At 35.5% G+C, this 17,864-nt stretch overlaps 1 protein-coding gene across 2 annotated transcripts in view; it reads right to left on the bottom strand.

Annotated features, from left to right (window-relative positions):
• The window catches only part of phldb3 (pleckstrin homology-like domain, family B, member 3), a 29,028-nt gene that overhangs the window by 8,960 nt on the left and 2,204 nt on the right, over window positions 1-17,864 (bottom strand). For both annotated transcript variants that reach the window (XM_038307154.1, XM_038307153.1), the window contains 6 exons: window positions 8,290-8,445; window positions 7,961-8,071; window positions 7,091-7,234; window positions 6,563-6,691; window positions 3,657-3,839; window positions 547-657 (listed from right to left, as the gene is read on the bottom strand). In XM_038307154.1, the coding sequence (XP_038163082.1) occupies window positions 547-657; window positions 3,657-3,839; window positions 6,563-6,691; window positions 7,091-7,234; window positions 7,961-8,071; window positions 8,290-8,436 (825 nt within the window). In that variant the 5' untranslated portion in view covers window positions 8,437-8,445. The remainder of the gene's footprint in view (window positions 1-546; window positions 658-3,656; window positions 3,840-6,562; window positions 6,692-7,090; window positions 7,235-7,960; window positions 8,072-8,289; window positions 8,446-17,864) is intronic.

Genomic DNA, 17,864 nt, shown 5'->3' with positions numbered 1-17,864 from the left:
CAACAAAGCTGAGAGAGAACACACAGTAGCCTCTGAGGGCACTTTAACTTGCCATTTAGTTCAGAGAACATTTCAGAACTTGTTTCAAGCATAGTCGAAATTTAATGAACCTCTTCTTTTAGCAGAATTGATTTACACACTTACTGTGTGGCATGCTTTTACGCAACTCTGAAAATCCATTTTACTTAAATGTTAACACTTAAGAAAAGAGCACTTTTGCTACTGTATGTGACTTAGAGCAAAAGAAGGGAAACAAAACTAAAGACTGATATATAACGATATGCATTATCATGCCTGCATTATTACTAATGTTTAAATTCATTTATAATCTCTGCCTGTAATTGTAGATCAATTTTAGTGAATATTTAGCTATTTCAGTGGAATCAATGTGATAGTTTGAAAAAGACAACTAAAAACCCTTTTCAGATTATTAAAGAACCTCATTCCACAAGCCACCAAATTATACATCCACATACAGTCCTATTAACATCAGGGAGGGTTTACACTGCATTAAATACCATATACTGTATCAGTAATGCGTCATACCATTTGAGTCGCATGGATGAGATCTCGCTTCTCCTTCTTCAATGCATTCATCTCACTTTCCTTCTCTTTCTCCATCTCTTTCAACTGTTTCTCCAACTGCTGAACTCTTTCCTGAAAATTCAAAGAAAAATGATGATGGGCTTGGACTGGCATACATTTGCATTTTCATTTCTTCTCAGAACAAACGCCATGTACTCTAATATCTTTAGCAATCAAGTTTTAATATTCTCTTAAAATTGCTGTGATTCAATATTGGAATAACATGCATAAATAATAATATAATCTGCTAACTTAGGACACCTAATGTGACACAATACGAAGCAGACAGACAGAGGAGAAGTCATGTACAGCTGGCCACAGCACAGCTTAGTTAACTACACCCATTAGGGCTGGGTAAAAAAAATAATGTATTTAATCGATTTTGTATCGATTCCTTTACATTTTTGCAAAATCGATGTCTAGGGAATAAGATCGATTAGTTTAATAGTGACGCGCGTCACGTTCACATTCAAATGAGCAGGAAAAATGCACTCAAGATTACTCCAAGCCAGACAGCTGCAAATATAGCCAATAGGTTGACTGAAGACATTAACAATTGGGGGCTGAGCAGCAAACACCCTGTAGTTGTTACAGATAACGCTGCAAATATGGTTTGTGCAGTGGAGATAATGCAGCTCATGCATGTCTGCTGTGTCACGTCTGCTTGCTCGAGTGAGGCTTCACTTTTTCACTTTTCACAAGCAAGTTTGCACTTAAGAAACAGTTTTGTTCACACCTCAAGTTTAAACTGTCTGATTTACAAGTTTGCACTTTGTGTTTAATGTGACAGGAAAAGATAAAATACATTGTGAAACACAGTTGAACCACTTTCATTAATATAAAAAGAGATCGAATCGAAATTAATCAATTTAGAACTGTATTAATCAAAATCGAATCGATTCAGGACTTGGGCGAAAAAAAACAGCCCTACACCCATGTCTCATTAAATCTCAGTTATCATCTAATCCAACCCCTCCAAACCCATCTCTAATACTCTAATACTGAGGCGAATTATGGAAGAACTCAGCATTGTTGTGACCAGATATGTTTTTTTTTTTTTTATAGGAATTCCATATGGCAAATTAAAAAGCAAATTTTCTTCTCCCCAAAAAATAGTTGCATCAATCTATTCTGCATCAGTTCAAGGTGTTTTTTTTAGTTCCTAACACTGCTCAATGGCATGTTGTGTTAACATCAGGAACAATGCAACGCTAAAGAAATATCCCAGGTGTCTTTGTTCAAATTATCCATAAAAAATAAAAAAAAAATCAGGCCAATGTTTACCCATTAAAAAAGTGGAAATCCAAAATCTACTTTAAATCTTTTAAGCTGTATGTATTTTGTATCTTTGTGACAGATATTATAATACATCTTAATAATAAACTGTCATGACTCAAGTAATTGTAGAAATCCCAGCAGATATTAAACTTAGAAAAGAAAGGGGGAGCTGGAGAGCAATATTACAGTTCCTATCTAACAACATACAGTATATAAGTATAGCCTTTTAAAGATTTTATAGATTTTAGGAGTTAGAGGGAACTTTGAAAGTGGTTTATCGTTTAAGAGCAATGACTACACAGGTGACACAATGGTCGCCTATAGGGAACAATGGATGACGATGTCAATATTTTCTATTCAGTCTATAGGGTGAACATCTGTGTCTTTTGTACTTTAAATACAAAAGGCTTTGGGATGTCTATTTATCTTTCATGTAAAATAAATATATAGAAAAAAGATGTTTAAAAAAAAAAAGAGGGAAACAGAAGAACTATTAAATTGTTAAAAAACAGGACTGTACAGAAGTAAAATATTGATAACATAATAAAATGATAAAAATGTTGTAATGTACCAACTGTGAAAATAAAAATGGGTTTTAATAACCTCTATCTAATAATGTGACGACTAAAAGAAAACTATTTATAAGTCTATCAATCTATAAACAAATTGTGTGCCAGTCCTTAAACAGATGCTCCATTTATTTGCCAACCTGTGATGGAAAGATTCATTATTCATGTGTCAACTTGCCTTTTTAGTTAGCATAAAAGTGATCATGTGAAGAGCTTTACTGTCTCATAAAGAGCCTGACTCATTCTGTGTGCAAACTACTCAGGAAAATATTCTAAAGGGACAGACACCAAGTTTGGCCGTAGGAGAAACTTAAAGTGATTTTGTACCTTTGGATCTGCTTTAAAAGTAATAGTTGTTTAATGCACTAAATATCTAACAAAAAGACCACATTTGGATCTGAACTGTTATTGAGAAGATTAGTGAATTTCAAATGCGGGATGTAGATAAGGAAGGCTTTATATCCATGTTTTCAATAACTTCAGCTTGAAATATTTCTAAATCTGCATTTGTTTTATCCTTTTATCCTCTTTATTTTCCTCCAGCCTCAGCTGTTTTTCCTCTCATGATGGCCTATGATGTAATTAGCTTCCTATATAAACTAATCTGACTGAATTAGGGTGATGCTTGGTGGTACGGGATTATGTCATCATTAGGTGGAAAGGGTCAAGTTTAAACTTCTGATGTGCCCTTTAACTTATAAAGAAATACACGAATGTCTATAAACTCGTTCTAACTTGCCTTGGTGGTTTTGCAGATAACAGTGATCTACTTGGCTGCAGAGTAAATGTTTAATTTGACTAAATGCACTAAAGAGCAAAGCCAGCAGTGCTGTGATTAATGAATGAGGAGCACAAGTTAGTAACTTTAAAGTCAAGTCTCTCTTCTGTCTGCTACTTATTTTTAATGTCAAGCAGATTCATTTCAGCTGCAGGGAAATATTTCAGCCAGAAAAGCAAAAAAAAAAAAAAAAAAAACTGGAAAGGGACGTTTTGGGGGTTAAGTTCTCACAATGTGAGAATTCCCCTGTGCTGCATTTTAAATCTGCATTAACATCTTGTCCATCTTCATTATTTACACATCTGAAATCCAAAGTAATCACTTAGAGAGACTTTATGTGAGGATTAACAGGGACATGACTCACTAATAAGCTGCAAACTGGTTGTGAATCTCTAGCAAATTGTGAAATTCTCTGAAACACTCCCACATGGGGAACAATTGATTACCTGTGCCATGTTGACCACATGGTGCTGCCTGGAGATCTCCTTATCAGTCTCCCCCTCACTCCTTCCCTCCTTCGGTTTCCCGTATTTCTCCTCATCCTCTTCACCAATCCCGCTTTCTTCCTCCAAAAAACGAAACTCCCAGTCCTCAAAAGCCCGGATGGCTGCTTCCATCGACTCCTTCTCCTGCAAGAAGGTTACAAAAAATATCTTAGTTATATTTCCATTTTATTTATGAACGTCTCCGATTTGTTGGATAAAGTGTAGTCCCTAGGGGGAATAGTGGGAATTAAAAGAAGACAATGAGGAAGACACCAACTTACAGTACGTAGGGAATTGTAACATAAACCAAATATGCTCAGCAACAAAACGGTTATGATAAAATGAATTTATTTCATTTTAAGTTATAAAAAGTTTGTCACATCACAGCCAGCAACCTTTACGTATTCCTACTTTTCGATACGTTCTATGTCATAACAATGTGATATATACTTGGGAAGTAGAAAAAAAATGATAGTTCCTAATTATTTATCAATAAACTTTAGAAACTGTGTCGTCATTTTGTTGTCAAGCAATTTAATTGCATACTACTAAATAAAATTGAGTAACTAAAATAAGTCATTTGACTAATTAGATTATTTCTTTAAAATTTAATATATTTTGTTAACAGTTGTTTTGTTTGGGATTAGAAGTTTTCAAGGAAGCATTAGAAAAGATATAGGAACACAACAGGCAATTTAAAGATAAGCTGGTTGCAACATTTAAAGCAGTATATTTTCACAGGTAAAAAGAATGGAACAATGAAAAAGAACTCTTTGAACCTGCAGAGACCGTAAGAACAAGATTAATTACCACACACTCCATCTATTTGGTCTTTATAGATGAAGGAACAAAGACTTTGTTACTAGAAAACTTAAGAAGTCCAAAATGTTTGCAGGGGGATATCAATATTAAAATCAAAGGAGATTAGGGATGCAAGATAATGGGATTTTGGCCGATATCCGATATGCCGATATTTTAAAACTCATGTATCCGATAACCGATATCGATACCGATGTTAAAGCTGGACAAAAATAAGTAGTCATTGAAAATAGCAGTTTTGTTATCCATTTCTGACACTTTGAAAAATAATATACTCAAATATATTTTCATATGCTGATATCAAATTGATTTTTAAAAACGCGGTATCGATCTATTTTACTTTCAAAATCTCGTGAAATTTCATCGTTCTGTTACAAACTCTCGTGATGTTTTGCAAATTCTTGTGAGATTTTGTTAGTAAAATAGATTGGTACCGCTTCATTATATCAACATATGAAAATATGGCAAAATTTCGTGAATTTTCAGGATATTTCTTAGCATAACGATGACATATAGCAATATTTCATTAGTAAAAGAGATTGATATGGTGTTTTTAAATGGCAATATATCAGCATATGAAGATATTGTGATTATTTTAATGTATCAATATTTTGTCCCTCGTCTTTAGAAGTTTTTAATTCTGTAAAAAATAAGTTTTTGAGGAAGAAGAAAAAGTAGTATTTTTTTTTTTTTAGACTTTAGAAACTCAGAAGCTGATCAAATATCGGGTTAAATATCTGTGGGGTGGCCAATATTCAGTTTTAAGGCCGATACCGATAGGGGGCAGATTATATCGTGCATACCTAAAGGGGATGTCGAAAAAATTTTTGACCTAAAACTATTTTTTCCACTTGGTTTTTCAAAGTCGGCAGACGATCCAGTCTATGGATAAAAAAAAAAAAAAAAAAAGTTCTATCATATGTACACACTTCACATATAAAACTCATTTATGATTTCCCACAACTTAATACTTTGAGAGAGAAGCCAGATAACTATTATTGTTCCAAATAGCTCCTGATTTCAACTTTGAAGTCCTGAACACAGATATTTTTTGTACATCTATGCCAATTTCTATTAAAGCAGGCTTTGACAAACTGGTTTCTAAAAGCTTTCTTTTCCAATAAATGTGACATGTTTGAACAGAAGAAAGGAGCCTACACCAAGCCCATCATTTAACACTGTTTTTCAATGATCTCTTATCCTGTTCTGACACATTCGGTAAAGTAATACTCATTCTGTACAGGAATGGGCCAAACTCCAAAAGCATACACACATCAGGTTAAACTGGTATTGAACAATAAAGTGTAGCGAGAGAAAAAAACAATGTCTGAATGGATGCCAACACACCCAGGATTCAGGAATCAGTAGTTTTATTTTGAAGGGTCCTATCAGGTCTAAATAATAATCAGATTTAATGAAAGCAATGAGACAAAGGGAAAGCTGCTGTTTACCGTTATTAAGTATTTAAGAGTTTTCTCTGCTTTAAACACTCAGACCATAATGTCACGAAGTATTATAAGAAAATATAATATTTGAGAAATTAAACAGTGTACTTTCATAAAAAAGCTTGGTGTTCATAAATTTTTAAGTAAAGGAAATAGGCCCCTTTGATAAAAAAAAAAAACAAACAAAAAAAGATTTTTAAAACATTATGGTTTACAACCAAAATAAACATTCTGAATTTTGTTTTTAAATTAATAGTGATTTTTAACTGACACTTGTTTTACGTCAATAATTGTTTATATGTTTTGAGTTGTCTAAATAAAGTGTTGTTAAAAGTGAAAAAAAAGTCTTCTTTTAAGATGAACAAAAACAAGCTTTAGATAATTTCATACTCAAATCATCACGTCTTTGAGAATCATCTTTCCAGCTGTGGTCATACAGTGAGCAGCAATGGGACATTTTTCCACTGATCCTAATTTAATGAATGTTTCCGCTCACAGAGAAAAAGACCTGAGCTTTTTTTTTTTGTATTATATGAGCAGCTTGAAAAACGTTTATTACCATCTAACATGCTGAAGACATTAGATGTGGCGCCATCTGCTCACCTGCTGCAGCTGCAGAGTTAGCTGCTCTCTTTGGCTTTCTGGCTGACTCGGGATCAACTTCTCTTTTTCCTCACACCTCCTCTTCAACTCTTCTACCCTCTGCCTCTCCTTCTCCAAACTCTCTCTTTCCTTCATTTGCAAAAAAAAAAAAAACATATTAAAGCAAAAGTACAGGAATTTCTCATTCATAGCAAAAACAAAACTAAAACAGAGCCTAAAACAACTGTTGAGGTATTTCACAACTTTGTTTGTAGAGGCTCTAACAGTATTTTATGCTCCAACAGGTGTGCAGCAGTCCGTCAACCCAAGGATTATTGCACAGAGGTTGTTTTATCATTTACAAGATCTTGTTTTGGTGTTAATGGTTCATTTCTGCTCCGACTTGCTTTCTCTGGAATCCTGTAAGCTTTAACTTTAACTGTTTTTTTTTTTCTTGTGGTTCTCTGTTATACGAACATATATTTTCACATAAAAAAGGGTAATAAATGAATATATTTATTTGAAATAATATTAGCAGTGTTACGTTACCTTATGTCTGTCAGTTTGTTTATGCTGCTTGTGCTTCTCTCTTTCTCTAGCTTGTTGCAAAGCCAGCAGCTTCTGTGTGTGTCTGTGCAGCTGCTTCTTCTCTGTCTGCAGCTCTCCTTGCAGCAAGGCGATCTCCAGCTGCAGCTGAAAGGACAAGAGAGCTGACCAGGCTGAATCATATCAACCAGACGCTGAGCCAGTCAGAGGTATGCATTCTTTAACAATGACTTTTGTCTGTCCAAGAGCTGTAAACCATTTGTTTGATAAAGAGTTTTGGAATAAAGCAGCTAATGTTCTGGAGCATATTTGACCCCGAGTCCCCAGTACCTACCTTAGTGAGAACTAGTTCCATGTTTACTTCACATTTTTTTATATTTCCTGCACCTGAACACTTGAATTTAACTATACCAATAGTAAGTAGAGAGCATGTTTCTATTAAGATCAGGACCTCATGTCAGTCGGGCAACTCACATTAATATATTAAATCGAAACAATACAAGAAAGACAAATTATACATTCCTATAACAGATAACCTAACAAAGAATAAAGCTGTTGTAGGTTTTTATTTGTGGACACCTTTAAATGCACAATGAGGATCCTGTTTATTTATTCAGAGACATTTCTGAAGAAACAGACAAGATCTTGTTATTAAAAACTTGTGTTTACTCCAAAGTGGAAAACTGTTAAACAATGCGATAGGAAGCTACACTGAGCATAAGTTTGTCATGTAACAACACCTCCAACATGTTTTAAAATCCTTTAACTTGTTGGTATCCAATTATTTTAACTTATTTGATCTTTAAACTGTTTTAGGATGATATATTTTTTTTTTTTTTGCCAGGCTAATTTGAAGAAATTTAAGAATCTCACCTCAATCTTTAGTTCTTCCTTTTGCTGGTTGATCTCTGTAATTCGATGTTGAAGCATTGAAGGCGATGGAAGGACCCTCAGTGAGCTCACCTCTGTCTTCCTTAGGCACGACTAACAGTATGGAAAAATAAAAGCAATAAATCAAATGTAAACCGTGAACTTGCCCAGTATTGAGTTTAGACAAGGTGATTTAGTTCTTTAGTTCTGAATCTTGTTTGTTTCACTTCAAGATGAAAACAAAGTGAAACTGAATTGCATTTAGCATAAAAAGTATGACTAATTTAACTACTAACCTTTTTTTTTTTTTTTTTTAACCTCTATCCATTTACCTTCTCATTCTCTGTGCTGCTGCTTTCAGTGTCAGACTCTGCCCCTGAGGAGGCGGGACTCTGGCCTCCAGGCCCTCTGATGTTCCATGGTTGCAGCAGACCCTGCTGCCACTGGCTCCTCGAGGTTTCCATGTTATGTTGAGGCATCTCTAAAGCCTTAAACCAAGGAGACAGTTAATGCAGGTTAAAGAGTTAGAAGAAAAAGGGTGTTTTTTAAGTAAACACTGTATTCTTATTTCTTGAGAGCATATGAGGCCATTGGGTAACAGTACAGTGAGGGGATATCACTTTGCGTGGGAGATTAAAACACAGAAATCCCCTCGGGTTTCCACAAAGCAGTCTGTCATGGATAAAGCGTCTCCCTTTGAAGAGGAAGCAAAAGTAAAAGAGAGGAGCGATTTCAGGATGTGCTCTGTGGGTTTGTGGTTGTGTTTCATGGGTGGATGTATGCAGTGCAAACAGAAGTTTTACTTTTCTGTTAAAGTCTCTGATGTTCAAGCAAAGAGACAATGTAAGAAAAAATACATCAGAATATTCCTTTCATGTACTGCTATATTGGGCTATTGTTATGTTGCTCTCATTCATGTGGATTTCCAAAAGCAACTATCATTATGTGTTGTGTTTACCAACTGTTAGATCAAAGTGGGTCCAAACATTTGGGAGTTTGTCTTCCTTAAAATCTACATTATGCTGAAGTCCTTTATTCCATGTTGCCCTTTTGCCTTCAGCTGGTGGTTTTTATTCAAACAAAAATATGATGTAAAGCAGAAAAAAAATCTTTGCAACGACCAAAACAAACATGTGTGGGGGGGGATTTACTCTTTTCTTTTTCCCACCGTTTTTTCTACTCAACCTCTTCACTTTCTCTCTATTCTGAGATCAGTACCTTATTAGGCTGCAGGGAGAGACGAGTGAACAGAAGCACTGAGATAAATATACAACAGAAATCTGCTCATATGTTTCTGATTTGTCCTATTTGGTTAACATGGACTGAAAGAAACATATGATTAGGGGAATATATTCAATAAAATACATGTTAAGTATTTGTGAAGTTTTAATTCTCTCCTTCCTGGTGCTTCTCTGTATGTAGATTTCTAGTGTTGCGTATCTATGTTTTCCAGGATTTTTAGCGATATGTATATTTTTTAAATATGTCTAAAAAGTTTAATGGAGTGAATGAAAAGTACTTTAGTACCACAATGAAAAAAACTCACACCTTAGGAAGGCGATATGACAATAATGTATAACTCACATTTTGTACATGCAGAGAAGAATATTCCATCTTCTTTAACTGGCCACTGTATTAGGGGTGCATCTTTAATTGCTGGTTTACACAAATTAATCATTTGCTAATCACATGGCAGCAACACAGTACATCAGAGTCGGGTAGACGTGGGTTTACGCAATAATAAATGTAGGAAGGTGGCTGGAGTTAGTTTGATCTGTGGAAATTCCTAAACTGTTAGGAAACTTTACTTGGTACATCCTTGTTTCAGCTTAGCATCTATTAAACAAAGAATATTAGTGTGCTCCAATCTCCTATCCAAGATAACAATAATTCATTCAACAGAGCAACTTAGAGATGTGAGGAAATAGGAGATCCATGTCCATTTGGGACCAAATCTCAGAGGAACTCTAAAAAGTGTGACATAAAGAATTATGGCAGTTCTGATGGGAATATGAGGTCTAACTCACACACAGATTAAAATTGTGTCTGAATGATTGGAGGGGGCGCCTATGGAAGGTTCAGCAGCATGATAATATATTTATACAGATATACCAAAGAGAGGAGACGGGCAGATTTTATATTGGCTATATACTATGGCTATATTCATAATTATAATTAATTTAAAATAGTTTAGCATCCCTATTTTTAACATAACATTTTATCTATCAATTAAGAAAATACAGAATAAAGCCACAAAGGGATTAAAAACAGAATTAATCCCACAGGTTTTGTTATTCCCATAGTTTTATTAGTATAATTTGGAGGATTCTTTGAACAAGAAACTATTAAACCTTCATAACAAACTGTAAATAGAGATTGTGGAGGAGAAAAGCAGAAACTTTAATATTCAGGCAAACAAATGAAATCAGAGTCATGATTAGCGCCTTTAGTTTCAGCTAGTATTCATTTAAAGCTAACTTAATAGAGAGTTCCAGTGACAGACTGCTGCACCCTAAATACACCAGGGAGCGTTATCACAGATCCTTCCTCCCAGCAGCTGTAAGACTCTACAACCACCACTGTTTCCAACAACCTCAATAACTTGTAACATTCATGCTGATTTTGGACAGTTTCTACCTTAGTCAGTTAAATATCTCTGATGTTGCTGCTATTTTCAAATATCCATTACAGTAAAAATGTCCATAGCTGTATATTGGTTATGTATTCTCCAGGTGCAGTTTTATATTGTTAAAACACTTTACCGTACAATATTTTATTGTTTATCATTTAACTCTTCACTATTATGTTATTCTTACACATTTTTCTAAGGTACAGAATTTCCCCATTGTGGGACAATAAAGGGATTTTCTATTCTATTTTTATTCTATTCTAAAAAACATCTATTTTTACATTGTTAGTCTAGTTTAAGGTTAGATAAAATGAAATTAATCTTTCCTTTTAACGAAGAGCTAAAAGCAGCCGTTTACAGGCACGGCTCCAGTTCAACACACGCAACACTGGAGCAGCAGGTTTAAATGCATTAAAGCAATAATGTGTATATTTTAGCCACTAGGGGATCTAGACCTTTAACTTCCAGGTTTATCGCTCCTGAAAACAGCTGGTGAACCTTTCATAAAATTAAACCGTCTCCTTCCATGTTTTGCAATCTGATTACAGGCCACTTTGGACCAGCAGATTGAGAAGCCATGGAGTTACTTATAAGGACAAGTCCACATTCACACCTCTAGATTTGATTCTACATTCAGTGAACCGAAACATTGCTTGATCAGGTAAAAGTCGTATCTGTTTTGTTGCCTAACAACTTCTTAGGTTAGCTCTTGTTTAAGGGGAGCGCGGACTCCTGTAAAGCGGCACTCCAGGTCAGACGACTCTTTCAGCGATGGATTCAACACTCTAAAGTTAGATAGGTGAGTTTTTGCAAAGGAAAGCCTGCATAGAGCATTGAGCCTAGTAAACTAGCTCCGCCCACCAGCGGCCAAAATCATTTCTGCCTGTGAGTGGTCTAGCCTCGATCAATGCCCTAGGCCCTAGAACTGGCGGGCCAATCACAACACAGAAATGTGTTTTGAATTTCTGGATGCAAAGTGGGCGGGGTTTTGAGGGCGTGACGACAGAGCTGTGCAACGCTGGAAAAAGCACAACAAAGAAGATTGCAACAACTATTGAACAGTAGCATGCACAGCGGCAGCAGTTTTCAATGTGGCGCTCCATTGAAAGTTAAAAGTTCTCTTTTCTGTTGCTGTTGTTCAATAAAAGTACGTTTTAAGATAATTAGATTATTTATTATACTTAAAAGCGTCACCATATAGTCCATTTTCTGATTTAATGCATAATAAAAAAATTTATTTTCCGAAGTTGCGAGGACCACGGCAACCAGCGGACCTCAGAGGCTAACGGCAGCCCGTCTGCAGCAGCCCTCACTCGGCATAGTCGTATATGAAGGACTGCTGGCTCTGATGGCGATTTTTGACTTAACTTTGGGATCAGTTTTGGAAGGATTAGACTTGGGTTTTTTGTTGAAACGTGAGCAGGAAGAGGCTCTACGCTCATTCATTTTTAAGAGGGACGTATTCGCCGTTTTACCAACAGGCTGTTTGTTTACACTCCCCCACCAGCTTTCTGTCGCGCTTACTACGTCACAGTCAGTTGCGCTCATTGGTCAGCGTTGGCCAATAGGCACAGACATGGTTTGAAAAACAACGGGTTGTTCTCATCAACAATCTTCCGATGTCTCATTCATTGGGGCCCGACTAAATTACATATTTAATCTCACATTTAGTCTGGTTTATCAGGCTACAAGTGCTGTATATTGACCTGGAAAACTTTTTACATATTAAATTAAGCTAAAACTTGGGTAACTGACACAATGCTGTTTAAAGACAGGTAATGAAAACAGTGTTAAACCATCTTTTACTTCAAAGTGCACTCTCAGTGTTAAACCTAAACAAAATGCTGGCTTAAATGGCACACTGTAATCCATGATTGGATTTCTGTGGTGGCTAACACAGAATACATGTCTTCAAAATGTATTCAGGTCGGAGATAATATATAAAAAACTTATATCAACTAATAAAAGCTGATCATTTAAGGCTAATTCTGACCATCTCCACGTGGTTGCCTATAAAGCCCCCACAGCAGTAATTTCTGGTATCCAGTGGTGAGATAACTTCAAGCTAAGTCACATCACTAGTCAAACATCCGTACAAGTGTTTGACCTCCAACTAAAGTCCAGTTAGATACCCTATCTACACTCACTCCACATGATGTTTAGTTATTTAGGACTAAAGTCCACGGTTTGATGCTAGCATTCTAACTTTTTCAAATTAAAACAAAAAGCGGTAGAAACTAAGTGATGCTCCAAAGACTCCACCAAAAGTGAGGCATTAAGAAGAAAGGTAAATAGAACCAAATCAGCAAATGCAGATAATCAAAGGCAAAGTTCGGCCTGGGAACCAGATCAAAGAACAAAACTGAGTTTTGTGCCCAAAACTGGATTTGATTGCAGGAAAGGAGAGCCTCAGGAGACTAAGAAAAAAAAAGAAAAAAGTGAACAGAGGTGAAGTTAAGTATCCAGCCAGCATGTATTTTTGTTCATGTCATGCAAGGCCAGCCTTGAGCAATCACAAGGACAAAAAAAAACAGCATCAGCTTTTAAATGGATCAAATAAAATGTGAAGCACACTGAATCCAAGTTAATATTCAGGCAAAACCACTGAAACCAAGAAAAAACTAGATTCTTACAACATAAACGTGCATTCATCAGGCCAGTGTGAGGGAGTAATGTAGGTTCAACAGCACTAGAGGCAGGGAGAGAAAGAATGTTGTTCCATGTCATATTATCTCACCCCGTCCTCACATCAGCAGCTCTTATCACTCATTCTTTCAATGCAAGGCTCCACTGGAGCTTTACGCATTCCCAGTGGTAAAAGCTTTGATTTCATACAGAGTAGTAAAGGAAGTATTGATAGGAGTAATGGGCTAAAATAAATAATTACAAAATATTTGTTGTTCAGAATCCCATGTGCAAAAGAAGGGTACTGTTGCACAATATATCTAATCATGATTTTTTACAGTAATATTAATGCTTTAAGTATAAGAATTACAATGGATTAACTGAAAGCATTTTTTGTTGGATCAATTTTAAGTGCCATGCATTCAAATTCTATTAAAAATATGAATAAAAGCCTGTAAAAAGGTGCAAACATTGCAATGACGATTGCAATGGGGGAGTTTCTCTTCAAAAAACTCAGTTTTCCCAGTTACTAGTTTTCCTAACCTTGTGCAGCACTTTTAAAAACATTCATTTCAAATATCTTTCTAAGATACTGTACAGCTCACCCTGGAATGATGCTTGCAATACAAAATATAAGTCACTCCGTCCAACATTGCAACCACTTTAGTTCATTTCAAACTAAGGGATCAAAAGTCTTCAGCAAACACCACTGTAAGGAGGATGAATGGATCTGGATATCGACCTTACTCCCCTTAAAAATAACAGGTTGAAAGAACAAATCTGTAGATTCTATGTTACCAGCATAGATATATTTACGATTATTGTTAAAAACAAGGTTTGGGGAATTTTGTACCAGCATTTCAGACTCCTGGCCACCATAAATGAGCCACAACTGGAATGTTTAAAGGAATTGGTTACAACACTGTATGGATTGCTTCAATCCAATGTCTTCTCTTCAAAGTTTGAGGTTATAATAAAATGCTGACACTTGCCCTGTATAAAAAGACAAATGGGTATTTCCTCGATGTGACGGCTGATGATACACATTTCTTCTTTTGGATCAGTTAGGAGTTCCCAAAATTGTTTTAATTTGCTAAATACACAAATAATAAGTGACGGCTTGATCCGTTTATATAAGCTCACTATTTGAAAGCATCCCCACCTGTGTGGCTACTGCAGCAACTGTTACGCTCGGCTTAAACGTCTTTGGTTTTCCTGTCTAAGTTTCTCCAAAAGCATTTGCAGGGATTTTGACCCCTAGTTTATCCAGACAGACATCCTGGCTGTCATGATCCTACAAACATCTTCTATCAAAAAGGGGCTCAAGATCTGGTGATTTCTTGACCAAGTCAGTGTATAACTAATTTGGACATATACTTAGGATCATTTCTACCGTTAAGACCAATTGACACCTAAACCATAACTTCCTGGCTAATATCATGAGGTGTTGCTTCTTTATTTCCGTATAACATTCTTGCCCTATGAAAGGACGGCTTTCTCTGGCTTGGAAGCTTTCTGCTGTTTCTTCAAGCTGCAATGATCACTTTGGCCAAGAACGTACATTTTTGGACAATTCTCCAGATCTTAAGATTTTGCTTCTAAGTGGATTTCCAAACTGCAATCAGTAGGTTGCTTTTGGAGTAATGGCTTCACAAAGAATTTACCATTTTTCCTTAGATTTATATGAACATTTTGTACAGAGAGACTGGTTCATCTCTGGGGCACAGACACCATCTCCTGACTGGGCATTATGATGGATGGACATTTCCATGTCACTTATAATTGTTTTCAACACAACATCAACCAAAACAAATGCTTGTTCCCAATGTTTTAAAACGCTCTAAGGGTTAATATTCTCACAGCAATAAAAACAACATGTTGCCTGGTCCCTCTCCGAACCCCCTCATTGAAGAGACACAGCCTTGTGTACACAACCATGAAGTCAACACTGACAACAGCTATATTCCAACAACTACATTCAGGACATTTACACCCTGTGTGGGTGTGAAGGCTGATTACAGCCTGTCACCAAGCATTTGGTGAGAAGGAACACGTGCCACAAGAGGAGTGTGTGAGCATAAATGGTTAAATAATGACCAAAGGCTAAAACACAACTGGAAGGTAAAACAAATCAAAAAAGAAAAAAAAAGAAAAAGAAAAAAACAAATACACAGTGTATAATCAAACTGTTATAATCTTTCATTAGGTGTGCTACAAGTAAGCTGACCCAGCTCTAAAAGGGAATAATCTCTGGGTCACAGTGAACTGCAAATACAAACAGTAGGCAGGTGGTTTGGGTTCACTAAATGGTTTTACAGGAATAAGTTGGGTTCTTTTTTTTTTTTTGTTTTTTTTAGCAACATGAAGATAATATCTAAATCCTATACAAGTAAGATCTGACTAACTCCTGTTTTTGACAAGCATGATTAAACACAACACAAACTGTGTTGGCTTTAACCTTCTGAACCTGGGAAACTACTGAAAATGTGCGTACACACGGACAACAACCCCAGTTATCGACCTGCACCTCTGTTTGTCTTTGGATCAAAATAAAAAAAAACTGCCCAACTCTCAAACTGCATTAGTTTCCCATCAGAGGACAATGTATTTCATGTCTTTACAATCTAGACTGAATCACTAGATAAAACTGCAAAATGTCACCAAAATACAAAAACATTGTCATTCTTATGCTATATCATACCACCTTCATCTATAAAGCATTTTATAATAACAAAGGCTATTAATGAACTGCACATACAACTGAAAAAAAAAGCAAAATAAAAACAGAGAAGTAAAACACAAACAAAGCTTCTTGGTTGCAAAAAATAAATAAATAATGGCGTAGAAAAGCAAATAATGAAAACATGAGTCTTTGGATGAAACCAGGAAGTGTTGGTTCAATGAACTTTAACAAACTATAGAAAGTACAAAGGATCAGCAACAACAAAAAGAAGACATAATGCCTCAGTAGATACTTTTAGGTGTCTGCTTTCTAACAGAGCAAATATATATAATTAAACTTCTTGATATCCTTGGTCACTGTAAGTTGCAACCTTCTGGTTTACTCAGATGGACCAAATGTGCAATTTTTTATGTTCTTCCCTTATATATATATATTTATTATTATTATTATTATTATTATTATTATTATTATTATTATTATTATTATTGATAATCAAGTTTTTCTAATCTCACTTTATTTAACTGCTTTTTAACAAAAATGTTTCTTTTAAACATTAAATCAAATATCAAACACAACAGCTACGCAGCCATTTCAGTAAAACTTCCGATTTGTAATGAGTATCATCCTTTCTGCTCAATGGTTTAATGTTTTTATGAGCAATCCAGCCTTCCTACAGTAGATGAAAATGAAACTTTGCATGGACATTAAGCTGACAGAACAAATATAGTGGGCTAAGAGAAGTGACCTCTGGACCCTCCACATACAGCAACTTCTGGCTTCGTCCCAAGGACCAGTAAACTGTCACAGCTGTAAAGTGTAACACGAAGCAGCCACTGACAACAGGCAGTTCTTTTTTAGGGATTCATTGATGACATGATATCATTCTTTATCAGTTTAAATTTCTAATAAAAGCATTTTATAAAGGTGCAGCCTTGTCCTTAGCCATAGTCATTATCCATCTGGTTAATTATGGCAACCTAAAGGAATAAATGAATGAATACTTCTGATCATCTAGTAGATATACAAATACAGCATATGCAAACATCTAGTAAAATTAATTATATATATTTTAGTACTATATGTATAATTTAGTGCTTATGTCTGGAAAATGTAAGGAAGGTGATCTTTGAAATACCATTTGATCATACTTGGTGTGGTTATTTACTTGGTTATCATTACTTGGTTATGTGTGTTTCAAATAAATATTCAATTTAAGATTGCGTAAGTTGTAAATTATCTTAATTACAGTACTTCCAAATAAAGCTTTCATGGTCCATGATTTTTCTTCAATGTTGGGTTACAAATATAAATTTTAAGGTATTTTTCTATTAATTTATATGTTAGAAAAACATCTAAAAGGTCTGTACTTGGACCTGGCCATCCTTATACAAAGTCTGATACAGTTTCAGCTACTGAACTCTGGCTGCATGTTTATCATCACCGTTAACCCATCTTAGGCTCTTTTTTGTAGTCCCTGTTTAACAATTGCTCTGAATTAAAATCATTTTACCTTTCAATCAAACATAACCAAAATGCCCCACACCATGACAATGCCCCAACTATGTTTCACCACAAGGATGGTATGTTCAGGGTGGTAGTTTTATGTAGTACAAAGAAGTTCTCCAGAAAGTTTCAATTCCAGTCCTGTTTTATCTTCCTCCACATATTAGCTAAGACCCCAACATTCTAGAAAACTAAAAGCAGGACCTCTTGTGACTTTTTTTTTTTTTTGCAACCCCTTGATAAAAGTTGCATTCCTAAAAAGATCCCTGAACTTTCAGCACAAGCGCTTTTGGCTTTTCTGATAAATGATTTATTAATGTGTTCATTAATCCTCATGATGCTGCTTGTTTTGCATTCTGTAACAAACCTCTTAGGCCTTTAGAGGACAGCTATATTTAAAACTGCAATGAAATGCACACAGGTGGACTTTATCTGATAATTTGGCATCTATTTAAGGCATCCGGTTG

This window comes from Cyprinodon tularosa, unplaced genomic scaffold (genome assembly GCF_016077235.1).
Source record: "Cyprinodon tularosa strain WSP-4 unplaced genomic scaffold, ASM1607723v1 ctg60, whole genome shotgun sequence".
Taxonomy (NCBI): Eukaryota; Metazoa; Chordata; class Actinopteri; order Cyprinodontiformes; family Cyprinodontidae; genus Cyprinodon; species Cyprinodon tularosa.
This window is presented reverse-complemented; position numbering and strand designations above follow the sequence as displayed.